The sequence below is a fragment of the Felis catus genome, chromosome A2 (genome assembly GCF_018350175.1).
Source record: "Felis catus isolate Fca126 chromosome A2, F.catus_Fca126_mat1.0, whole genome shotgun sequence".
NCBI lineage: Eukaryota > Metazoa > Chordata > Mammalia > Carnivora > Felidae > Felis > Felis catus.
Genome location: NC_058369.1, coordinates 82,959,179 through 82,986,304, shown reverse-complemented (window position 1 = coordinate 82,986,304; position 27,126 = coordinate 82,959,179). Strand labels below are relative to the sequence as shown.

Below are 27,126 nucleotides of genomic sequence, written 5' to 3'. Positions count from 1 at the left end.
AATTTTGCATACTGGGTGACAGAGACACCTAGGCCCGTAGCTCCTGTGGTGAATGCTGCGGTGATTCCCAGTCCAGCTAGTAAAGGGATGAACTGTACAGCTCGTTTAGGCCTACGTATGTAATGATCTATGCCAGGAATGGGGACTGGCTCATCCCCCGGGATGATGTCAATGTCGGGGAGGAGGGAGGCTTGGACACAAAGCCCTGTCCAGTTTTGGGGTAAATAGGTGTACGCCATGTTGTTTCCACAGAGGAAGACTGACCCGTTTAGGGCACATAAGGGACTACTGACATTGGCTACAGAGGTGCAGTTAGTAAAGGTGACTGCACCTAGGTCTGTTTGTTCCGTACCGTTAATGAAAGGGGAAGATAAGCAAGACGAGTTGGAGAACTACATCGGCTGAACCAAGAGGGGAGGAATAATCTGACAGGAGGCATTCGCTAGGGAGTCTGCTAAGGAGTAGGTTAAGGAGGGAGTGGGTGGGATTGTGGGTATCGCAAGAGGGGTAGGGATACCTAGTTTTAAACAGAGCCAACAATCTTGGGCAAGGCTAAAGTTGGACATCTGGAGAAACCCAAAAGTGGTATTCAGGATATCAAAAGTCTGTGCATCAAGGCTAAGGTCATCTCTGACTTTGGGCAGGGCTAAGGGGTGGTATTGAAGTTCAGGATGCATAGCCCTATGAATTTTTTCTAACCTTTTTTTGGACTGCCCACACTCTTTTAGTATCTAGGGGCCCCCCACCATCAGAGATATGTATGGGGGCGGTGGCACTCCAACAAACGGGCTGATTTATAGAGCCCCTACAAGGGGATTGTAAGGGCTGGTTAGAGCTTCCTAATACCTGTATCTCATTGATGCTCCCAGGCTGTGTTTTAAGCAATGTAGCCGTGTAGTATGTCTCATTATTTGCCCTGCATTGCCGGTATTCAGTATAACAAGAGCTGTGCATCGAGTCCTGGAAAGTGTTACAGGGACAGTCCTGGAGTTCCCCCCCGCTGGGGGTGAGATCTCTTGGAGTAACTCTGCATTTCCATTTTTGGTTGGTCATTAAATAGGCCGTCTTGCCTGAGCAAGTTACCTGTTGGATGGAGTTCGGTGGGGCCTCGGATACTTGCCCCCCGCTACACTCACAGGGTTTACCATGTAGTTTTTGTACTAATGCCCTAGCCTTGCGGGGGTCATCAAACCCTGCCCGAACCACTGTTAGGTTACACAGAATGACCATTACAGTTGGGAGTTTCATTTTGGGTTTGTACAGGGACAAGGGCGGGCGGCGCGAGGGGAGAAGGTAGATTAGCAGTCAGACACGGGAGAGTCTTATCTTAAGAGGGTTCTCCGAGCGGTGGAGCTTCCAGGTTTCAGGAGTCTCTGGTCCAGGGATCCTTGGGGTTGCCTTGGCGTGCGATGCGTGAATCCAGGCGGCGATCCCGTCAACCTTTATGGCGGTGGGCGTGGTCAGCAGGACGATGTAAGGTCCCCTCCAGCAAGGCTCTAAACCTTGAGAGCGGTGCCGCCGGACGTACACGGAGTCTCCTACCTGGAATGGGTGGCTAATTTGTGGATGTCCTGGTCGGTACAGTTCGGCCAGGGGGGCCCAGATTTGGGCCTGCACTGCTTGCAGCCCCTTTAGTCGGGCCTGTAAGTCAGTCTTAGGATTGGAGGGGGAGAAGGAATTGAGCAAGGTTGACAAAGGGGGGGGTCCTCCATAAAGGATTTCATATGGAGTGAGCCCGAAACGGTTGGGCGTATTTCGGGCTCTTAACAAAGCCAGAGATAGGAGGCGTCTCCAATCTTTTAAGCCAGTCTCTAAGGTCAATTTAGTAAGGGTCTCTTTTATTGTTCTATTCATTCTTTCTACCTGTCCTGAGCTCTGGGGCCTATATGCACAGTGTAATTTCCAATTAATCCCCAGTGTCCTGGCGAGCCCCTGACTTACCTGGGAAACGAAGGCCGGCCCGTTGTCTGACCCGATTACCTTGGGAAGTCCAAATCTGGGGAAGATTTCTTCTAAAATCTTTTTGGCTACCACGTGTGCCATTTCTTGTCGGGTGGGGTAGGCTTCTACCCATCCTGAAAAGGTGTCTACAAACACTAATAAGTACTTATACCCCGCATAGTGAGGCTTTACTTCAGTAAAGTCTATTTCCCAATAGACTCCTGGGCGGTTACCACGAGTCCGTTTTCCTTCTGGCACTCGGGTAGCCCCAGCGTTTACCTGTTGACAGACCTTACAGGCGGAGGTTACCTGTTCTATGAGGGTGCCTGCCTTAGGGATTAAGAAGTCAGTTTTTTCAATCAGTGACTTCAGCTTCCGATTACTTAAATGCGTCCAGGCGTGCATTTGTTGGATCATTGCCAGGGCTTCCTTTCGGGGAAGGACTATCTTTCCTTCTTTTTCCCAGTCTTTAGTGTCCTGATTCAGTACAGCCCCTATGGCCTTTGCCTCTTCCTGGTCTTCTGGGGTGTAAGCATATTTGTTGGTCGTAAGATTGGTTTCTTCAAGCTTTGTGGTCAAAGTCAACGTTTCTGCCACAGCGACTTGCCTGGCTACTTGGTCTGCCTGTCTATTTCCTGTTGCAATTGGGTCTTGTCCTTTCTGATGCCCGGGGCAATGAATTATGGCTACTCTTCGGGGAAGAAAAAGGGCCTTTAATAATGCAATGATTTCAGCTTTGTTTTTAATTTCTTTTCCTTCTGAGGTTAGTAGGCCCCTTCTTTCGTAAATACTCCCATGTGTATGAGCCGTTGCAAAGGCATATCGGCTATCCGTGTATATGTTAGCCTTTTTCCCTTCGGATAGTTCTAGGGCCTTGGTGAGCGCTATCAGCTCAGCCTTTTGTGCAGACGTGCCAGGAGGTAGTGATTGTGCCCATATGATGTGGTGGCCATCTACTACCGCTGCTCCCGCCCTCCGGGTACCTGAGTCGATGTAACTGCTCCCGTCCGTATACCAAGAGTGATCCGCATCTGGGAGCTCTTGATCTTTAAGGTCTTCCCGTGTCCCATGGGTCTCAGCCAGTACTTGCCGGCAATCGTGTGCGCTCTGTTGGTCTTCCGGTGCCGGTAGCAACGTGGCAGGGTTCAAGGTAACCGGAGGTCCAAATTGGACGCGGTCTGTGTCCAGTAGGAGGGCCTGGTAGTGAGTTAGGCGTGCGTTGGTTATCCATCGGTCCGGTGGCTGCCGCACTATGGCCTCTAAAGCATGCGGGGTGATAACAGTTAGTGGCTGTCCAAGGGTTAATTTGGCAGAGTCCTTGACCAGCATAGCAGTGGCTGCATGATACGAAGACATGGGGGCCACCCCGCTGCCACAGGGTCCAACTTTTTGGACAGGTATGCTACTGGCCTCTTCCAGGGCCCTAATTTTTGGGTTAGAACTCCTTTGGCAATTCCTTGTTTCTCGTCTATGAAGAGGGTAAAGGGCTTGGAGGTGTCTGGCAACCCGAGAGCCGGGGCGGAGAGGAGGGCCTCTTTTAGGGCCTTAAAGGCTGACTGATGTTTTTCCTGCCAGGTGAAGGGTGCACTCTCTTTCGTGAGGGCATAGAGGGGGGCGGCTAGCTCAGCGAACCCAGGTATCCATAAGCGACAGAACCCAGCAGTTCCCAGGAATTCACGTACCTCTCTGGGGTTCTGGGGCGGCGGAATGCGAGCCACAGTTTCTATTCGCCCAGGGGTGAGCCATCTTTTCCCCTCACTCAGTATGTACCCCAGGTAGGTTACCTTGGTTTGGCAAATCTGGGCCTTCTTGGCGGATGCCCGGTATCCTTTTTCTCCCAATTCCCGAAGCAGATGTTTGGTACCTCGTATGCAGGCTTCCTTTGTGGGGGCGGCCAGAAGAAGGTCATCCACATATTGGAGTAGAGTTACTTCTGGATGTTGAGTCCGGAAGTCAGTTAGGTCCCTGTGGAGAGCCTCATCAAAGAGAGTGGGGGAGTTTTTGAACCCTTGGGGTAAACGGGTCCAGGTAAATTGGCCTGAGATTCCTCTTTCAGGGTCCCTCCATTCGAAAGCAAACAGTTCCTGGCTCTGGGGGGCCAAGGGTAAGCAAAAGAATGCATCTTTTAGGTCTAGTACTGTGTACCAGGTGCGGTCTGGGCTCAGGGTGCTGAGCAAGTTATAGGGATTGGGGACCGTAGGATGGATATCCATAGTCCTTTTGTTGACTTCCCTTAAGTCTTGGACGGGCCTGTAGTCCCGAGTACCAGGTTTTTTCACTGGTAAGAGAGGGGTATTCCAAGGTGAGCGGCAAGGTCGCAGGACCCCAAGCTCTAGAAATCTGGTAATGTGTGGCTGAATGCCCATATGAGCTTCCTTGCTCATGGGATATTGCCTGATAGACACAGGCATTGCTGTGGGTTTTAGGTCAATTATGATTGGGGCTTGGCATTTGGCTCGTCCGAGCCCTCCCGTTTCTGCCCAGGCCTGGGGAAAATCCTGCAGCCAGGCTTCGAGGAGGTTAGTGGTGACCGGAGTTTCAAAAAGTCTGTGTTCGTCTTGTAAGGACACTGTTAAGACTTGGATAGGCTGGCCATCCCGGTTTAGCACTTGGGCCCCCGCTTTGGAGAAGTGGATCTGAACTCCAAGCTTGGTTAGGAGGTCTCGTCCTAAAAGGGGGTATGGGCATTCGGGTACTACCAGAAAAGAGTGTGTCACTGTCCCTTGCCCTAAGTCAACTGTACGGTGGTTAGTCCATTTGTGAATTTTTCTTCCTGTCGCTCCTTGGACCCAAGAAGTACGAGAGGACAGAGGCCCGTTTGCCTTGGTTAAGACCGAGTGTTGAGCTCCTGTGTCCACCAGGAAGGTGGTGGGATGCCCCCCTACAGATAGAGTTAGCCGGGGCTCGGGGGGGGGGGGCTCCGGAGCCCTGACATCCCTATTCGCTCTCTTCGCCCAAGGTGAGCACAGGGGTAGATTTCTTTGAGTCCCTGGGGCGCTTAGGGCAGTCTTTGATCCAGTGCCCGCGTTCTTTGCAATAGGCACACTGGTCTTTTTCTACTTTGGGCCGCCTCTTCGTTTCCCCTGACTTTCCTGTTCTGTTTTCTGTCACTACAGCGGCCAGGATTTTGGTTAAATGTTTATCTCTCTTTCGATCCCTCCGTTCCTCCCGCTCTTCCTGCTCTTTTGCTAGCCTAGCCTCTTTCTCCTCTGGGGTCTCCCTTTTGTTATATACCTTTTCTGCCTCCCTAACTAGTTCTTGTAACCCATAGGTTTGGATCCCATCCAACCTTTGGAGCTTTCCTGTTATATCAGACGCTGCCTGATCTATGAACGACATGGCCACCGTAGCCTTATGTTCTGGAGCTTCGGGGTTAAATGGAGTATACATCCGAAACCCCTCTAGAAGCCGTTCCATAAAGGCTGCGGGGCTCTCCTCTTTTCCCTGGATTATGGTCCTTACCTTGGCCAAATTGTTGGGCCGTTTCCCTGCCCCCTTGAGACCCGCCAACAGAGCCTGGCGATAGATTCGGAGACTCTCCCTACCTGGAGCCGTTTCATAGTCCCAGTCCGGGCGGGTGAGGGGAAACCCCTCATCTATTTCGTTGGGGAGCTGGGTTGGAAAGCCTCCAGGCCCCGGCACATTTTTCCGGGCCTCCAGGAGAACTCGTTGCCTTTCCTCGGTAGTCAAAAGGACCTGTAAGAGCTGCTGGCAGTCGTCCCAGGTGGGCTGGTGTGTGAGGAGGATAGATTCTATCAGTGAGGTTAGGGCCTGGGGTTCTTGGGAAAAGGAAGGGTTATGAGTTTTCCAATTGTAAAGATCAGATGCAGAAAATGGCCAATACTGGACAGTCCGGTTGACAGTCCGGAGAGGAAACAGGGAAGATTGCCAAGTGGGAGGGCCGTTCGGGTCGTCTGATCGCCGGAGACGGAGGCAGGGGGTCCGAGGTGGGGTCTGGGAAGTTAGGTTGGGTGGGGCTGGAGTGGAGGGTGGGGCTGACGCATAGGCGGGGGAGGAAGTTGGAGAGGGGGAGGAGGAACTAGGGGCAGAAGGGGAAGTAGGGGGCACCGGGGACAAGGCGGGGGCCAGGGGTAAATTATAGGGTGGAGGTTGTAAGAGGGGGTTGTGGGGCGGCGAGGACAAAGCGTCTAGGAGGAGAGGGTCCTTTTGGGACTCATCGGGAAGAACTGGTTTGGGCGGATCTGAAGCTTGGGTTGAGGCTCGGTCTTTTGAGGTTTTCAGGGGAAGGAGGGTAGACTGAGATAGGGGGCAGGAAGGGAGGAAGGGTTTCACCCATGCCGGAGGATTCCGGATGAGATCCTCCCAGGTGAGGATATAGGCTACTTGATCTGGATGACCTTATGGTCCAGGATCCATTACCTTCGTCTTAACCTGTAATATAACAGAGAGGTCAAAAGTCCCGTCCCGGGGCCACCCTACAGATAGGGTGGGCCACTCTGATGAACAAAAAGTTCGCCATCGACCTTTTCGAACCTCAACGGATAGATTGTGAGCTCTTGCTTGGACGTCCGAGAAATGAGTCAGAGTCAAAGATAGAGGAGTAGTCAGTGTCTGTCCCATGGCTGTGTTGTCCTGTCCACGCGTCCACACACGCACACTTACACACACACACACACACGAATATGACTACAATGTCGATACAGACCAGACAACACAGACTAGACAACAACCGCGGCCAGGTATTCAGATTCAGATGGCAGGGGAGGCCTGCCTTCGGATTTGGGGAGTCTGACGAACTTGTCAGTTCTCCTCTACAAGCACCACCGAGGCGTCCCTCGGGGCCGGGGTGTGAAGGTTCAGGACACGTCTGTCCTCCTTCAACACTCCTACTGAGGTGGCCGGCCGGCCTCAGAATTCACAGTTCAGAGACAAAACATAGAACACAATACCTGTGTGCAGACAAAGGCACAGAAGTCTGTCTTCAGTCAGTCCGTCAGTGGCCCGGGCCGGAGAGTCATCCACCGACGGGGCCGGGGTTCTCTTGCCTTCCCTCGCTTCCCGGCCAATGCACCAAATGTTAGGAACCAAGCTCCTAGGCCCTATGAAATGAGAGTTGGCGCAAAGAACCACACGGCACTCCGACGTCGGCAGAGAGTCTTTACTGGTGCACCAGGGCTCCCCGGTGTTAGAAAGCAGGAGAGCCTCGAAAAGCGGGGTTACAGGTCTTTTATAGCATTTGGGCTACATTTGCATACAGGTTGGCGATAGGCTCTCTTTTCGGTGGTGGCTAGGGGTGGGGGTAATTTTGTCCTGGGGACACTTGGGAAATGCAGTTTCTTTCGGCTGATGCAACTCGGCTGATGCAACTTGGGGCCCGGGTTGCGAAGCGGCTGGGGACCCTCCGGCTAGGGTGGGGTGCGCAAGCAGTTTTACAGAAGCGGAATGGAGGCGGTTATTTTTGTAGCAACCTGTCTTGTGGTGGGAAAGGTGGGGGCTGCGACTTCTCATTTACAGGCTAGACTTACTACGTTAATGTAGACCTTAACACAGACTTTTGCAGAGTGAATCATGATACGAATATCTAGTCACTGAATTTGCTCCATGGTTCCATGGCCTGAGGAAAATCTCAATTAAAACAGTTTTTAATGCAGCATTAACCTTGTTGATCTCAAGTGTTTATTTTCCCTTGTTTCATTGTATATGTTATTCTTTCATTAGTGTGACCTTAATCATTCTCAAATGTGTCGGGTATTGTTGAATACAGTACTCTAAATAACCCAAGACCCAAGAGCTCCAAGCTACATGCTTGCCTAATTGGGCAAACAGTACAAAATTGGAAATTCTTTTTCTCAATCATTAGCATAATTTTAAAGAGAAGCAATTCATTTTTAAAAACTAATTCACAAGTCCAAATAGCTCATTTTCACAGTGAAAGATGATTCTTAACTTTAACTTTTCATCATCTAGATATATACTATTCAGTTTATAATCCTAAGAAGTTTATTTTATGAGTTGTCTTTTTATGAGTGAAGAAAAACTTGTGTTTTTTTCATTGACATTCTAGCCTAGACCTTTCTTTACTACTCAAGCAAATGTCATTAAGGGGAATTTACACATACATACATGTGCACACACACATGCACACACACACACTCATATACACACATACAGAGCATTTAAACATTGGTTGTAGGTTTTTATACCCATTGTGACACATTTATATATGAACTGATGAATGTATCTATTACTGAACCCCTTGTAGATATTTAAAATAAAATGAATAATAGCTTTTATAACAGAGGGTTAGTGTATCATCTTGTCTCAAAATAAGTAAATGAAAAATTAATAAATTAATTAAAATGCAGGCTCTGGATTGGGACATAGGAGTTTAAAACTTGAACAATTAACTGTCAGAATCTTTTGGTATCTTCATTTCCTCATCTTGTAATTGAGTGTGATAATAATGTACCGTACAAGTTAATTTTGAGGATTAAGTTATTTGTTTTTTATAATACATATAAACAATGCCTAGCACATAGCATTTAGCTCTCATTATGTTTTTTTATCTCTTCTCACCTTGGGTCAAATGTGGTAAAAAGTATATTTTTAAAAAATGAGATTATAATTCATTTATCTGGAATAAAATGTTTAATAAAAATTACTTCCTCCCCCCAAAAAAATTGTGAGTCAAGAATCACTAATAATGAAAATACTTCAATTTTTAGAGTATAAATATTTGTAATATATAATTTTGTTTTTGAACGAATTAATAATTTATTTTGGAAATGTAGAACAATCAAGCAAAGAAACAAAATACATTGATATGTTAGGCAAAGCAAATCAGATTCCCCGTAAATTCTGATGAATACTTCATGATGGCAAGTGACGCAGGATACTAAATAAATAGTTTCCAGAACCTTTTGCATTGCAAATCTACAAAGATAAGGAATCAATTAACTCTGTACTTTGGGGATGCATTGCTTAGAATTAGTAACTTACTCAAAGAATGAGTCAAAGATAAGGAATAAGTGAAGAAACAGTTTACATTATAAAATATAATTTTAAAAATTCGACCATCATATGTTTCCATATAACAATACCATTAAGACACAAGACTAGTATCCATAAAATTAAACATGTTCGCTGCTTACTTTATATATTATTGAATGTGATTACTTTGCATATTATTGTATTCATGAGATGATAAACCTATTATAAATATGAATCCATGTATTCAGCCATATTAATAAATTGTCATAATATCAGTTGCTATCCTCTGTATATTCTTTTACTTTTGCTGCTTGTCAAGGGCACCCAGTAGATATCTGTCAAACAGATTCTTCTTTTTAATAGGCAAATTCTCCAATAGCTAGGGGGATTTGGTGAAAACCATCTGGACTGTTATTGTCCTTAATCTAAATTAAGTGTGTTTATGCTGTGCTAAACAGAGTGTCTAAATTGATATCTAAATTGGTTAAGATCACTGGAAGCAGAATACAAGGATTTTCAATTCTGAGTTCTTTAGGATAAATGAGTTAACACATGGTAAGTCCATCAGTACCTTGATCGTAGTGAATATTCAGTAGTGCTATCATGATCATTTTGAAAAAAAATTTCTTAAGGTACTCCACAATTTAGTGTTATATATTCATTCAGATATGACTAATCTAAGAGATATAAATAAAGCATAGCTTAGACTTTATGTTAAAACAAGATAAAGAAACACTAGAAAAATATCTTCAGTATTTAAGTAGGCTCCAATGACAAAACCTAAGTGAAAACGCTGAGAAATTTACCGAATAAAATTTAAAACATCTATGTGTAAAAGAAAATGTTCAAAATTAAATCTAAACAAACTCAAAAACACATATGCAACATGTGACAAAGGATTAATATCCTTAATACATAAAGAACTCTTAGGGATTGACTTTTAAAAATGAGAAATGTACAAAAGAAAACACAATTGCCTGAGGATAAACCTACAAAAACTGTTCTAACTAGCTAGCAACCGAAGGAAGGTAACTTAAACCAACCACAAGTTGCCATTTTAAAATCAGTGTGGTTGGTTTTTAAAATAATGATACACAATACTTTATCTGAATATTCAAAAATTCAAAAGCTCTTAAAACTGTCTTTTGTAACTCATTTGGCAGCAAAATGTGACCTGACCTAGACATTCTGGAAACAAAACAGTGCTCACTGATATGAAGTAGTCCTTATGTGTGCCTCTTGGTACAGATCACATAATTTTGGCTGCATAAATGCTCATGTATTTGATTAAAAACTGCTTCCCCAGACTCTGCTTGGAGTATTATGGGACAGAAGACATTTGCATCGTGTTAACTTCTGAAAATCAGAAAACTTCTTAATTCTAAAACCTAACTGTCCATAAAAGTTTTGGATGAAGAATCGTGGACCTGCATTTGATTCGATAGTACCGAAAACCAAAATTATTCATACACCCCCAGTGAGATTATAAATTGTTCTATCTTGTGAGTAGCACAGTGCTAATCTGTCAATTTAGATCAAAGACCATAAAAGGGTAGATGCCCTTTAATCCAAAATTCCACCTATAGGAATTTATTGTGACTAAGTTACCGGGAAAATGATGGAAGACTTAGGTTTAGTGAGTCCAACACAGATGACATATAACAGGTAAAAACCGGAAAGTCCCAAATGTTTAATAACAGAAGAGGTAGTGTTGTACAGACCCTAGCCATACTGAAGACCACCACCTGCCACTAAAAGTGGCATTCTGCAGTAATGCTCATTCACATTGAAGATGCCCTTGATACTCTGTCAAGTAGAAATAACAGGCTATGAAAATGATGTGCACCCTGTGATCTGATCTCTGAAAAAATGAGTCACAAATACCTATGTATGAAAATAGTTAAAGGATATCCACCAAAATATTAGCAGTGATTATCTCTGGATGGCAACACTGCAGATAATTCTAATTTTCTGTCTATAACTGTGCCTTGCCTATAGTGAACATGTGTTATTACTGTAATAATAAAACTTTTAAATTTCATTTATACATATCATTGAAAGCATGCCAGTATATCTTCCTTAGCTTCTAGGTGCTATGCATGTATAATTAATATCTACAAAGAAAAATATAATACTCTTCATATTTATAGGTGTTAATAATCATAAAGGCTCCAATGTATTTGGAAAACAGTATCATAAAATAAATCTTGTTTTCAAATAGCATGTTTTTGCCTATAGAAGCATGTACAGTATTATTGATATTTTTAAATGTGTGTATTAAAATTAACCATGAAGAATAGAAAATATGAATCATATTGCCAGGAAAAGTGGGTTCAAAATTTTAGACTTTGAAAACCATGCCCAGAGAGTATATTGGCAGCATTCAAAGTCTGGCCTGTGTGGAGAGAACAACCAGCTAACCATCTTGAATTGTGGAATGTCAACTGAGAACTTATAATGCCTTTGTTTCAGTCATCAGAAACTATTTGCTATCCTCAGAAAGGTATTTTGAAAATATGATCTTTATCCTGAAATGCTCCTTTTAACAATACAAATAAATAAGAAAATGGTATGCACTGTCAGGAAAGCAATTTGCCTTCTGTATTGCCCTGAGTGGTGATAACGTGATGACGTGCCATCCTACCGCTTGGCATGGCATCAACAGCTAGCCCCAGCAGTATATCTGCAGAGAAGAGAGCTCTGTGTTTTAACTGCCAATTTTCAAGTCAGTGCTTCTTATAGTTCCTACAATACGTGTCAGAATGTTAGTGCTGACTCTGAATGCTTTCCTCCACTTTGGTAGACTGCTTCTGCAATACGTGAACAATTAAATTATATTACTTTTTATTAGAAATTGTGATATCTGTTGCTTATTTACTGAAAGAAATAACTCTTTATTTTTCAGAGCTTCCATATGGCTGGGAAAAAATTGATGATCCCATATATGGCACTTATTATGTTGAGTAAGTCTTTAAGTTTGCTATTAACTTGTTATTAACATGTGAAATTGTGTTAGTATTTCATTTCTTGAGCATGTGTGGCTAACAGCCCTTTTGTTTCTCTTTCATCTTACTTTGAAATATCCACAAAGACTCAAGCATCACCAGCTAGCTGTATTTTCCTTCTCCAGCTGGCTAATTTGTCATTCTTTTCCTTTGACTCATGATTCTGAAACACCAATTGGAAAAGTGTTTCACACTGTCCTCTAAGTGAGTGATAATTAAAGTTATCAAAGTAAGTGCCCTTCATTTTGCAATCAAAATGTTGGGAGCTGGTTAGTTGTGCAAAAGAGATTTTCTATTAAAATAGATTTTGAAACCAATTAAATAAAGCAGCCGTATTTTCCAGCTGAAGGATGAAATAAAATTTAGAATTTTTTTTTCTCTTTTAAGGCCCCATTTCCAATTAATAGTATGCTTTCTGCAGATTGGACTTTTATGTTGTCTAATGGAGGTTGCATTGCTTTAATGTATAATATATGTACATGTATAATGTAATGTATATGTATGGTATAATATGAGTTACCCCCTCCATACATCGTTTTATTTCAAATAAAGTCCCTATTAAGGCTTTATATATATTAAGGAAAATCAAGTAATATTCATAACTTCCAAAAGTTAAATATGCAACTTACTTTTCTAGAACCCCCTCTTCTGGTAGAGAATTTTTTTATTCTTTCTAGTGTGTAACGTTGTTAATGTTCTTGGGTGAATAGCAAAGCCTACATGTTGCTTATGAGAAGTTTACTACCCAAGAGATGCAAGGACTGAAAAACTAGAGGTGTTCACATTATTTATCAAGATCTAACTCTGTTTTCTCTAATCACATTCTTTTTAACAATAATAATCTAGATGGTGAAGGGTTAGTGATCAATGGCATTATTGCTAAATTGCTTTGGTAATAATATTCAGTTACTAAGCTTTTACTAAGTGTCAAGCCCTTCTTTGTGCTGGGGAGGTGATGATGAGTAAGATCTGTGAGCTTCCTGCCCTTGAGTATGTCCTTCATCTTCACCTAGAAAACCCCCAAGTTTGGCATCACTGTCAGTCATTTCAAGTCAAGATGAATTCACCTCATTTACCACGTGCAATTTTCTTACATAATATCTAGTGCTCTAATGTCAGGGGATACTCAACAGATGCAAAAAGTAAAATGAATTCCTGGAGGTATCACTAATTGCAAAAATAAAGGGACATCACTTGTGTATACTTATAAGCCTCCCCCTTAGTTCTATATTGTTAATCAATTAAGATACACGTATTTTAATAATAATATAGCTGCAGCTTCTGGATTAATTTATCAACGTTATAGGTCTCCAATAAATGCTAGCTGGTCTTAATTCACTAAATCATGCTGTACTATGCCTAAGACTATTACATCTGAAATCCAAGATAACTCCATGTAAGGAAAGAAAACTGAGGTATGTGACAAACCAGATCTCATGTTTAATACACTTCCTTACAGAATTCATTGAATAAGAATTTTTTTCTTTAGTCCAAATATTAGCAAACTCCAGTAAGAACCAGATAGCAATTTTTTTTTTTTGCGGGGGGGACATATGACTTCCGTCATAACTATTCTGCTCTGCCACTGTAGCTTGAACGCAACCATAGGCAACACTTAAATGAAGGGGCATAGCTATCATCCAATAAAACTTTATTTACAAAAATAGGCAGCTGGCCAAATTTGTCCTGCTGCACATAGTTTGCTGGCCCCCACCCTGTTCTAATTCTTCAGGTTGTTCTCCCATGCCTTCAACTGCTTGCAAGCTGGCTTCAATGTGGAAAATAATACTTAACTCAAACTTTTCTTCCCTGTCTTAATTGTCTGTCATAGAGGTGAGACACCCAACACATCAGAAAGTAATGCTTCCTACCTTCTTAATCATTGAAGTTTGTGTTGTTCAAGTAAAGATCTGCTGTGGTAGACCCCTTGTAATTAATTATTGAATTGGGCACTAGCTGTAACCCTAAAAGACAACTGTCCTAATTATCTTTATACTCCAAATGATTGTCTTTTCTTATTTGCTTTTGCTTAAATTATATTTCTGTCTCTATGTCTCCACTTAATTTTTCATGTATCACCACCATAGTCAGAAAATTATTCATAATTTACCCTGTCACATCTTATATCATTAGATCAGACCACCATATTTAGTAGTTTTAGATTTCAAGTGAATGTGACATCATAGACACAGGTCTTAGTGAGTCAGATTGTTTTAACTTCCTTTAGGTTGCATCCAGTTCTACCACTTGTCATGGCTTTTTCCCCATTACATGATTCCGTGACACATACCAACACCAATTAGTAGATGTGTGGGGTGTATCTGACGAACCAGAAAATTGAGACAGATAATTCAAATCTGAAGATAATTTTTAAGTAGAATTATATACCAATATTTCTTAGAAATGTCCTTTGAAAAAAATTATCAAAATAATTAAAATACCACCATTTATCCTATATAATGTAAACATTACTTAAAATCAGGGATATCTTCTGTCACAACAAAGACAACTTGTCCATTTTAACTGAAATATATCTATTTATGTGGTTTGTTTTAACTGTTCCAAAAAATGTGAATTGCATCTCTATTACACTATTATTTTCACAAGGTATGTATTGGTTCTAAAGTAGTTTTATTGGTGGAAACTGTATGAAGTGGAAACACTACATATTGAGTGTAGTGGTTATTCATCACTTTCAGCCCATAAAGTATTTTTGTTGAATAAAGGCCACCTAATTTCATATAGTTATACCAAAAAATAATAAATGTCTAATTTAAGTTGTTATGTCAACTTTTCATTACAGATATCATTATATATAAGATACAATATACCTAGATTAAGACACTTTATAATTGTAGTGATAACATTGATATCAATATCTTGGAATCATATACATTTGTAATATTAATATTCAGCTAATGAAACAGAGCAAGATGGTCTTCATTGTAAATCTTCAGTCCAGAAAATGTTGATTCACTAATTCTATTAATAATGATGGACAGCGGGTTTTCTGTAGAGCTATCATTTTTTTTGGTGTTCACACAATTAGAGCTGTTCAACTCTACATTTTGCACTTTTCTCATTGAAAATTTTTCACACAATTAGAGGTATGGTTACAAAATATGACAGACATTCCACCTTCCCACCTAGTGGCCAAAAAAGCCTGTGCAGGGACACTAGAAGTCTAACTTAGCAGCCTGTCACTCTGTTCAAATAGACCAGTGTCTGGGAGCAGAAGTTTCAGAGTGGACCCTCTGTCGTCAGCAGGGCATGTTGGATTGAAATGTGCCTCTGGCCCAGTTACACAAGCACTCATACTCCTTGTCAGCCTCAGACAAGCAGATAGCAATTCCAGCGATCTATAGGAGGAAAGTGTTCATACAACTCGAAACTGAAAAACCTGAATTGAATAGGTTTTGACCACTATTACCGATTTTACCCCTCTATGCCACAATTCTGTCCTGTGCAAAATCACTTTTAAGATTTTAGGTTTATTATATTCAAAAGTCAGAAAAATTATCACCACCATCATCCTTACCATATCATCAGAATAGTTGACATTAATGAGTGCCTAGTATGTGCCATGAACTGGGTTAAGTGCTCAACAGTCTTTATTTACCACATTTATAATTCTCACTATAGTGATAAGGAGGTAGATTGTCGTAAGTGTAGAGATAGGAAAATCCCAGCTGATGAAGTTATGTAACTTAACCAGTATCACACATTATTGAGAGGAATGGCTGTAATTTAGACCCAGGCACTCTGACTGTAGAGCCTAGACTCCAAGCTTTTGCTCAAAATGCATCCCATAAATTTAGCATAAGCCTGTAATGGTCTGAACAAGCCTCTGAAACTCATCACTAAGAAGAATGAGGGGTCCCTAGAGAACATCTCCCTGGCCCACCTCTAGTACAGGTTCACAGTGAAAGGAAGGTGTCCAACAAGGGGAGGTCATGTCGCACACAGCCTGCGAGACTTTTTTTTTTTACATTTTTTAAAGTTCATTTATTTATTTTGAGAGAGAGAAAGCACATGCATAAGCAGAGAAGGGGCAGAGAGAGAGGGAGAGAGAATCCCAAGCAGGCTCCTCGCCATCTGCACAGAGCCCAACTCAGGGCTCGATCCCAGGAACCTGAGCCGAGATCAAGAGCTGCACACTTAACCAACTGAGCCACCCAGGCATCCTGAGACCATCTCCTGACCCAAGCATTCTGAGCCTTTAGCTCCATTAGCAATGACTTGAGAGTGACTCTGGACAAGGTGACCACTAGGATTAAGATTTGTAAGACCTGAAAGAAGAAGAGTTCATATTGTGTGGACCTTAACATGGGATGTTGGCACTAGTTTGGAGCAGCAGAGGCAGCCACACAGCTCTGCATTTTAGAGAACAATGGGCCCTGCTCAACATCTTCCCTTATTTCATCTGCAGACAGGGCAGATGGACCAAGTTGCTATTCTATGGAGCAGCAGGCAGAAGTTAGCCCGATTTCTTCTGACAGACACCAAATCCATGATAGCACAGTACTTAGCAATGTATTAAGAAGGCCTACAGTTGCTAACTAGAAATGTAACTGTCACTGTTCATACAGAGGAGAAAAAAAATTTTCAATGAGAAAAGTGCAAAATGTAGAGTTGAACAGCTGTGACTTTTGTACAAATGTGGTTTTTTTCTCCTCTTTTGTGAAATTATGTCTGCTGGGTACATTTTGGTTTCAATGGCAGTTACACAATTTGCTTAACTAGCTAGTCCAGAAGACACAATTTCCTGGAACAGCTTTCAGGCAAAGCTGCCTCCTCTGTCACAGACGGAGAAGCAAACCATATAACCACAGTTAAAATGATAGTGGGGACTGACAGATGTGATTTTCATGTAAAGGTTTTATAAGTTTTTCATGTGATGTCACACATCTGCTACCATAAAATGTTACTTGTACATAATTCCAGAAAGTCTGAAAGATACTGCATAATATCCTCAATGTAACATTAAATGTAAAAGGAAAATCACATTCATTTCATGGTTAATGGTGAGTATTCGTCATGATGTTGCAAGTTGGAAAGCGGTTAGAGAGGATTTTAACTCAATACCATATCTTAAGAATGTTTCCCTCCTTCATGCCTTTGAGTAGTTTTCTAAATTTTCCAAGAAAAAACTTCCCAACTTTAGACTTTTTTAAAAGTCAGCACGAAGGTAAAACATTTCCAATTAGAAATAAACAGATAAGAGTACCCTTTTAAAATCTTGTTTGTCCTTAGAGACTTTTCTTTTCCTATACTGAAAGTTACTTTTTCAAACTTTCAGTTTTTTTCTGTCAAACACTGGCAAACTTTTCTTAATGCTATCAAAACAGCTGTTTAACAAAGAAATCCTTTCCCCAACTTACAAATGTATGCAAGAGAAGATGCTAAACTGAAGTACCATGCACTTTCTCAGTGATGTTCTATGCTATGGTGAACTCCAAATCTTGTCAATAGCATTTGGTAATATCAATTACTATCAGTTAGTAGCCAAGAGTATGGCTACAGAGTTTCACAGTATGCCAGTCCTGCAGCTTCCCAGCTGGGAGATCTTGAGTAGACACATCATGGAGGAGGAGGATGAAGAGGGGGAGAAGGAGAGGGAAGGGACAGAGGAGAGGAGAGGAGAGGAAGACCTTTTATTGTGAGCTTACCACATGCCAAGTGGTATTCAAAGCGCTTTACACATACTAGCTCATTTAATCCTCGCAAAAAACAAAAACAAAAAACCTTTGAAGTCTGTATTGTTATCCTCACTTTAGAAAGAAACTGCGGTACAGATAGTTTTACAGGTGCTAAATAATAGAGCCAGAATTTGAACCTGGATAGTCTCATGCCACAGTTGGTGCTTAGCAATTGACACGTATTGAGCAAGTGCTTAATAAATGTTAGTTATTTTTATTTTGTGTGTCCCAATAACATGGATAAGGCTTCTCCTTATGGCATTACTTCTGCAGCTCGTTCATGATTACACTATACCCCCAAAAGTGAACAACTCTAAGGGAAATGATTTGATTTGTAAGGAAGATGCCATTTAATTTCATGGTGAGAGCATGCCACATGGAATAAAGAACAGTGTTTCTTTAGAATTAGTGATCATTCCATAAGCCCATTGAAATCATAAAGCAAGGACTGCAGAGTATGATGCTTCTGTGGCTTCCAAAGGGATTGAGGTTTCAGACTAATTCCTAAGGACGTTATTCTGGTCATAATTATCTATTGTATATGTAATCTCATATAGCTGGGATTTGTGAAAGTAATCGTAGAAATAGTAATGTTTAAGGCGTTATTTTAACTTTTAATGTGCTTTCACATCCATTATCCCAAATGACAGTCACAACACCACAAACAAGGGGACCAGTCCTCTGAAGACTTCACTGAGTTCTCCAAGGACATCTGGCTAGTTAGGCTGAAGTTTGATGAAGTCTGATGCCCTATACAGCAAAGAGAGACTGTTCAGTAGAGTAGCTATATTTCTATACTAATATAAAATGTCTTTACCTGACAAAATATTTTCTCATATTCATTAAACAAGTATAAATCAGCTTATTTCACAGCTGAACAAAGGGAACGGGTCTATTGAAATAAATATGGGCACTTGATCTCTTCTGAACTACAAGTAACTGTTTTGCTAAGTCAGCAGCTTTATATTTTTACCTCCTCTGCTCTGAGCCAGGACAGTTTCTTCCTTTGTGCTGTCACTCCTTTCATCCTGGAAGAAACAAGCAATCTGGTCTTATAAGTGAGGGACACCCTAGCTTCATACACATCCTCTTTGCATTTTACACTAGCATTTCTTTAAAAAATATATATAGCTATAGATATATAGATATATAGATAAATGTTTATTTACTTATTTTTGAGAGAGAGAGAGAGAGAGAGAGAGAGAGAGAGAGAGAGAGAGAGAATGCACACACATGAGCAGGGAAGGGGCAGAGAGACAGGGAGAGAGACTCCCAAGCAGGCTCCATGCTGTCAGCACAGAGCCCAATATGGGGCTTGATCTCACAAGTCATGAGATCATGACCTGAGCCAAGATCAAGAGTTGAACACTTAACTGACCGAGCCACCCAGGCACCCTACATTAGCATTTCTGATAGTATGTAATTGGCGATTCCTACTTACCTTCTCTGTACTACTCACTCATATTGTATAAATTTCAACTGGCTATTAATTTACTTTCCTAACACTACAGTTCAACCACAGATCAGAAGAAAGGCTTATGGCTTCCTTTTACTCTTTATGCCAGATTCCCTCAAATATTTTTAAACTATGATCCTTTCAATCAAAGTGAAGTCCCATGTCCAATCTTTCTTCTTACCACTACCATCCAGTCGGGATCTGAATGCACACCCCTCATCCATCCCTCACCTGAGATCAGAGATAATTTGTCATGCTGTGAGGCCCTTCACCACTGCTGCTTCATTCTAATATGATCCAAATGTGTTCTGTATTCTAGTTACCTTCTCCTCCCCTGAATGTCTTTTCAAATGAAGGAAAGAAAACTTCTAATTAAAAACACTCTTATTAGAAATTGTTTGATCTCATAAACCACCTTATTTAACAAAACTTCAGGTTCCAAATAAAGAATGTTCTGAGCATCCAGAAGTTTAAATTGGTTTAATTGCAAATGGAATTTTAGAAATAACAATGAATTATTCACCCTTGGCATCAGAGTTACATATAAATGTTTTTTAAGACAATTTTTACAATTCTAATGAATTATTTTCTTTGTCTTGAAGTCAGTAATGAAAGACAGGGGAATTATTACTCCAGCATCAACTTTTCTTTGAGAATATATTTATGAATATATTTGTAAAACTTTGGGGTTTTTTTTGTCTTTAGGCATTTTTTTATGAATCTAGCAAATTAAATCAGGCTCTTGTTAGGTGCTTCTGCAGAGGTGAAGCATAGGCATATAGCCCAGTAGCACACCAGGTAGAACAGAGCAGAGGAACTTGTCATGGAGGCAGCAGTGTGAGGGACACAGTCCCTGAGCCCTCAGCATTACAGGGAGAAAGAGGACAGGAGTGGTCACAACCAGAAACACCATGCTGTGTGCTCCTGAGGAAAGATCATGCTTCTTCCTTCTCCACCATTTTTATAGGACCATGAGAACTTGAAAATAGCCTTGGGAACAGCAGGGAAGACAGTCTGCATTTGGGGGACCTGCTGTTCAAGGCAGTTGCAGACAACCCTTTGAGCTGGATATGAGCTGTGTGGAGGATATTATTCCTGCACTGAGAAGACCTACAGCCCTGTGGGAATTGCTGTCCCTGCCATTGGAGGAGGGGACTCCAGTCCAATGGAGTTCATAGCAAGGCAACACATCAGAAAGCTGCTACTATCTTCAACTGGACAATCCTGTTTGCCTCTTGCCAAGCCAAGGCAATGTTATATAACACATAAAGAGATCATTGTTATTATTCTTTCTTTTTAAAATTTTTAATGTTTATTTATTTTTGAGAGAGAGAGAGGAGGGGGGTGGACAGAGAGAGAGGGAGACACAGAATCCAAAGCAGGCTCCAGGCTCTGAGCTATCTCACTCATGAGCTATCTCACTCATGAACCATGAGATCATGACCTGAGCTGAAGTCAGACACTTAACCGACTGACCAACCCAGGCACCCCAAGATCACTGTTATTATTCTATAATTTGTAGGACAGTTAGCTTCTATAGTTTAGCTATTCTCTCTCTGGATTAAACCTGCTAGGCTTCTTGTGGGTGAAGTGCAGATTGTTGTCTCATGCTACCAATCCATATCATCACATACTTTGGAATCCTATCTTAGACTAAGTTCTAAAGTTAGTACATAAAGTGAAAATTCCATGGAGTCAAAATTATCCGAAAAATCCCTCAGGATCACAGCAAGTAAAAAACTAGCATACTGAAACAACACAGCCATTTTTCCCCCAGTGTTAGAAAAGAATTCTTTCTGGAATTAAAGTACTTGGCTGGCATTTAGGCCTTTTTAGGTCTTTAATGGATACATAACTAGAATCACATTCAGCTCAGAGAGATGTTAGTACTGTCAGGGATGAGGGAACTTAGTCGAACCCAGGAAGTGGCCTATTGATGTCATCCTTTGGGCAGCCTATTATTGAATAAAACAGAGGATGGTCACCCTAAATGGGTAAAATGTAATGCCCCTCCACCCTCACATGAGAACTTTAGTCTCGTCTTTTTCAATATGCAGATAATGGTATTCAAAATTCATGCTGTGTCACAGACCATGATGTTAGTAATACTTGTCCTTTTTGCATCCATGATTTTGAATTCACAGGCAAGTGCAAAATTATACTTAACCTCCCTGGCTTTTATCTGTCAAATGAGCGGTTTGGATTAGGTGATTGCTAAGGTCTCTGCTAGTTCAAGGAATATCTACTGTACCTTGTGTTAACAAGGATAATTTTGGCCATTTTCCTGTGTGAGCCTCATTATTTTCTCATTATAACTGCTGATCAAAGAATACTTAAAATCTGAAAGCATTTTCTTTCAATTTCCACTTGTTATTTGGCTAGACAATAACATATACATTACCACATTTTGAATTTTATTTTAATGGTTTTAACCATCCCATCACATGAGTGTTATGGAAAGAAGGCTTCCAAAAAGGGTGGATTATTATAATAGAATCTCCTCACAAAGCTATGGAAAAAATATAAATGTACTTCATACCTACAGACATGAGATGGTGGTTACAATTGTCATTAAAAGGGCAGAAAGATAAATATAAGCTTATAAACAAAAAGTCAGGGTAAGAACTATTATCAAAGCTGAATACATTCGAAGGGAATGTTGTTTTCCCCTTATGATGTGAAGCGATATTGTTAAACATTATTTATTACTAGTGTTTAACAGGTGACTTTGCATTTATTTTTTTTTATTTTAAATTTTTTTTCAACATTTTTATTTATTTTTGGGACAGAGAGAGACAGAGCATGAACGGGGGAGGGGCAGAGAGAGAGAGGGAGACACAGAATCGGAAACAGGCTCCAGGCTCCGAGCCATCAGCCCAGAGCCTGACGCGGGGCTCGAACTCACAGACCGCGAGATCGTGACCTGGCTGAAGTCGGACGCTTAACCGACTGCGCCACCCAGGCGCCCCAAGTGCATTTAATTAGACCAAATGATATTAAAATAGATTCAGCTAATTGTATACTAAAAACAGGTGGATTAAAAAAGATCTGTATTATAAGATTTCACATTTAAATTCAATCTAGCTACATAAGATGAACTTCAAAATTGTCAGGGGAAAAAAAAATACTCTACGCTGTAGCTTAGAAGGTTAGCCAGCTCTACTACATACAGGCAAAAGAAAGTCAATTTGCTGTGATGAACCAGTGAAATTAGTTTTGCACTAATGTAGTCTAGAAGAAACTCACCATTAGGTATGTAGTTTCTGACAGCTTATTAAGCACCATTTGTTAAGTTCATCATAATGTTAAAACATTAGTTCAGATTTCCATTAAGCACAACACTCACGTATGGAGGCTGACAAAGTCCCCTCATCCTGTTCTTACTTCCCTTTCTTCCATTTTAATTAGGTGCAAAAAAAAGGTGAATATATTTTCAGATAGATAAAGTGATAGGAATTATTTTCTTTTTTTTTTTTTCTGTAACATTACTTAGTAGTTTACTTTCTGACATTGACTTAATGTGTAAATACTTAGTAACTATTAGTCAACCCAGAAAAGTAATATTAATAGCTAGCATCTATTAAGTTGGTACCTACCTACTTGGTAGATAGTTGGTATTTTACATAACTCATTAAATCATCACCACAAAACTTTATGTTAGGTGCTATTATTCATGTTTCATGGATGGAGAAACTTCTAGAAGTCAAGCCATCAAACTACAAGGTGAGAATAGAATTACAGCCCAGGACAGGAATTTAGAGACTTTATGTTGCCCATATTTAAGCTCTAGTTAACTCTCATACTCTAAATATAAAATAACATTAAAATCAACTTAAATTTCCATAATGTTCCATCTTTAAATGCTTTCATACAGTTTTTCTGTGTGCTCCTCAAAATAGTCCCATGAGGTAAGTAGGATATTTACAGATGGGCCATTGCAGTTCAGAGGTATCAGGGGAACTTCACAAAGGTAGTGAGTGGTGGATTCCACCTTCAAATGTAGCTTAAACTCTGAATACTGATTGGGTCTCAAAACTAGGAGAGAATGACAACTCAGACTCATTGTAAGTGGCTTTCATGTTAGTGAAACCCTAGATGCACACGTGAGATTGAGGATAGCAGAGAGTGCAGATGGCGCCCCTCACCCCTGTTCTTCCTCATGAGTCCACAGCTCACAGATAACCTTTATGTGCCAGGGAGAGAGTTGAGCAGTTCTCTAGATTCCACTGTGTTACCATGTAAGAAATTTCCTGCTGAGTGAGTATCTCATTTTCATTTCTTATTGTATCACTGGACCTCAGTAGGACCTCACATGCCCTTATCAAATTTGAGACAAGACATGCATATTTGTGTTATTATTGACTCCCTCATTCTCACTCACATACAACCTTAACCTGTTCATAAATATTAGTGCCGAATCATCTTATGATCGATATCATAATTGCCAGAGACATGACTTATGTTCGACTTCCACAGTTTAAAGAGCAGAGTTCAAGAAAATTGAGTTAAGATTAACCCTCAGTGAATCTGAAAGGCAGTCCTTGAAGGAGACTTTTCTGGTTTAAAAACCGCATTATGCAAAGCCAGGGCTCCTAGTTCCTCACCCATATTCTCATTACCATTTCATTTTTCACAGTATGCAAAACACACACACACACACACACACACACACACACACACATTTTCTTATGAAACCTAAGTCCCCATTTCTATGTACATAATCTATGGGTGGTCTAAAAAAAACAAAATCATTTCATAATCAAAATAATGTGCCGTACTTTAAAAATTTTTGCCCTTTTTGCATCCATTTCCCTGTTGTAATTTACAATACTGCGAAAGTTACCAGTTTCACAATGAATTCTGGTGAAAACAAGTTGAGAATTGCCTGGATAAAGTATATTAAGGATTACAAACATAGTCCATGCCTGTATATATGTAAATTATGTCATTTGAAAAGTAAGTGTGTATTTGTGTCAGAACCACATAAATCAGTATTGTTGGATTTGGCGCTACACAGAGCTGGGCTTAAATCGCACACCTGCCCCTTGCTGTGAGATCTGCAGAAAATCATTTACCCACTTTGAAGACCATATGAATTAAAAGTATGGAGCCTGTTTAGGTGAGGGTTTGGCATATAGTGTTTGTTCAATGAATAATAGTTCCCACTCCCTCTACCATTCACCATTCTCCCTTTATTTTCTCCTTTGTTTACAAGGCTGACATTCTTTCTTCAAACAATTGTTTTCTCCCCAAATTGTGGCATCTATTAAATAATTTAAATCAGAACAGGAACTAAGTAACTTTAAAACTGCAAAATGGAATGCACTTCTGAAATATTCAACATCACACCTTTCATCTTTATTTAACGATTCAGAATGAAAAATACAAACTCAGCCCGATGTGGGAGCCTAAATTCGCCTTCCTGGTGCGTATTATGAAAAGGAACAAACACGTTATGTGAAAATACATACCCCATTACAGCTACATGGAACTATCATCTAATCTGTATGAAGCTTTGCTCTTACAGTAATGGCATAATTTTAAACGTTGTATGCTAATTATGTGAAACTCTGCAACAATACTCGTCCTGCAAAAAACAACCTATTGAAAACAACCGTGGAGTAATTCATTTCCACCTTTCTTTGCTCTTAGTTCTCCTAAACCTTTATTCTCTATTCCCACTACTTTCTTTCTTTTTTTTTTCCCCCATGCCTTTCTTCCCAGGGTCCTTACCTTCCCAGAACGAGAGCCTTCTGCCCACACTCAGGCCCCATGGTATCATAGTAAAAGTTTATGCCAAGTATCAAAATAAGAGTGTTTTTTTGTTTGTTGGTTGGCTTTCTAGTTCTTCCTGCATCACTTTCCAGTGTGTAAAAGGAATAGCTATATATTTGATTTCCCCCGGTCCAGGCAGTAATAAAGACCCAATAGTCAAACATAATATGTTTTAATATCTTTCTCACTATGGTTATTGGACCTGGAAATGTTGGGAGTTTTGGTACCAGATGGAATTGGAATTATCTTCATGCCCAGTTGACTGTGAGAATCGGCCACAGTACTGCCCCCAGTCTTGTCCATCCCCCATTTATTAGCACTCTTTCCCTGGCTTCCTCCTTCCTGGTTAATTACAGATATTGGTGATGTTGTCTGCATGATTCCTCACTATTCTGAGTGTCTTTGCTAATTCTTTGACTGTCCTTGGAGTCAGGCTCCAAAGTGTTCCTGTATCCATGGCTTTGTATGTCTATCATTATATGTGAGTGATGTATGCAGTTCAGAGGACTTAACACTATAGCGTGATTCACATTTTAACAGCACATAAATAATTTATTAATCAATAACAATCCAGTTCAACACACAGAGTATATTACAGGTCAGGTTATTCTCATACCTCCCAGCACATGACAATGTCTAGTTCACTGGACAAAGTTATTCTTCATAGTCCTAGAGCACCTGTTATTCATCCAGGAAAGAACAATACCTAGTGCATTGGAGGTGACCAGTAAAATGGTGCTGAAAGGATTGAGAATTCTAGGGAGCACCACAATTTTCATCTGGCTGATATGGTAAAACTCATAATGCCCCCCCAAGTTCAGGAATAAGGCATATCCTCCATGATGAAGACTTTCAGAGCTACAGCTATCCATTAGACTTAAGTCATAATGGAAGTAGGGAGACTTGCTGACAAAACCAAGCCCCATGCCATGACTTGGAACTGGTTTTCCAGTCTTGTAGCTTTCATCGTCTTGCTCTACCTCCGGCTCCCACACCAGCCACAGGCAATCATGTGCATCTGTGTATTCACTTGTCTTCTACTCTAGTTAAGCAAAAGTGAATATTCCTAAACGCTTTTGTGTCCCCTACTCTCTTTCTCAAATGCCCCCTCTCCATCTGGCAAAATGCATTCTAGAGCCTCCTCCAGTGTCCCCTTTTTCTGAGGCTTTCTCTGAACCAGAAGAAAAGTCACCTTTTCTTCTCGTCCCAATTTACCCAGGACTGTCCCAGTTTTAAAACTTAAAGTCTCATGCCCTGAGAAATCCCTTAGTCCTAGGAACTGAGGTGGCTGGTCACCTGGCTTGTTTGTCTCCCCAGTGGCGTAATGTGCCCTGTCGGTGAAGGAATTGTGTCATAGTCATGTTTGTGTCCCCAGCGCCTGGAACACTGATAAATTAATGAACTTAAATATGAGACTTGAAGGACAAAGCCATTCAATCATTGTTGGCAGATACCAGTGGAAGATGATGTATTAGTCTTGGCTCTTAATACAGAAAGATCCTGGAATAGTGCAGTCTTCTAGTTTCCTTCTAGATAAGCTCTATCTTACCTTTAAGTTTATAACTCACTTTTTTTTGCTCAATTGAGAAGCGAGTTTAGAAATACCTTTGATAATAACATTGCACCCAGCAATAACATTTAAAAGGGATGTTTTATGGGAACAAGAAGGGGATGGATAGAAAATATTTTTAAATGCATGCCCAGTGGCTCTGAAACTTTTGAAAGTGAGTCTATGTATCTTGTACATCCTGGGGGCTTCATGACATGATTGACAGTGCACAGTGCTATTTCTGCTAGGAGTAAAATATCAAGCTTATACAAATGGATAAGAGATGAATGCCCCTTATATATAAAATACATATTGCAGGTCAATGTCTTAACTAAGTAACTTAACACTACTGCTGGAGAAGGGGGGAGAGAGTTCATTTATCTGAAAATATATCCACATTTGGCAAGTTCAGACTCATGAAAAATGGAGGACAGACTCCTCAGCTGTGAGAATTTCAGTGCTAATATGTGGATACTCTTCTCAGTTAGCTATGATTCTGCCTCCCACCTGCACACTATATCCCCAGGTCAGACACCCTTTTGTCCAGGAAAAGAAGGAGCAAGTAATATGTGAATAACTCAATCTTCCCACCCACATTCACAAAGCAAACTCACATTACCCTCAGGTACAGTAGGGCATAATGAATGGACATTTATAGGAAGAAAATTATCACTTAAGTGTTAGAATTGGGAAGAAATATTTCCAGAGGTGGGATTCAATTATTCTGTTTTTTTTTAAATGCTCCTAGTA

The 27,126-nt window shown here is 40.8% G+C and overlaps 1 protein-coding gene across 11 annotated transcripts in view; it reads left to right on the top strand.

The window, feature by feature from the left end:
* The window catches only part of MAGI2 (membrane associated guanylate kinase, WW and PDZ domain containing 2), a 1,363,649-nt gene that overhangs the window by 1,016,665 nt on the left and 319,858 nt on the right, over positions 1 to 27,126 (top strand). For all 11 annotated transcript variants that reach the window (XM_045053218.1, XM_045053217.1, XM_045053215.1 and 8 more), the window contains one exon: positions 11,798 to 11,855. In XM_045053218.1, coding sequence (XP_044909153.1) covers positions 11,798 to 11,855 — 58 coding nt within the window. The remainder of the gene's footprint in view (positions 1 to 11,797; positions 11,856 to 27,126) is intronic.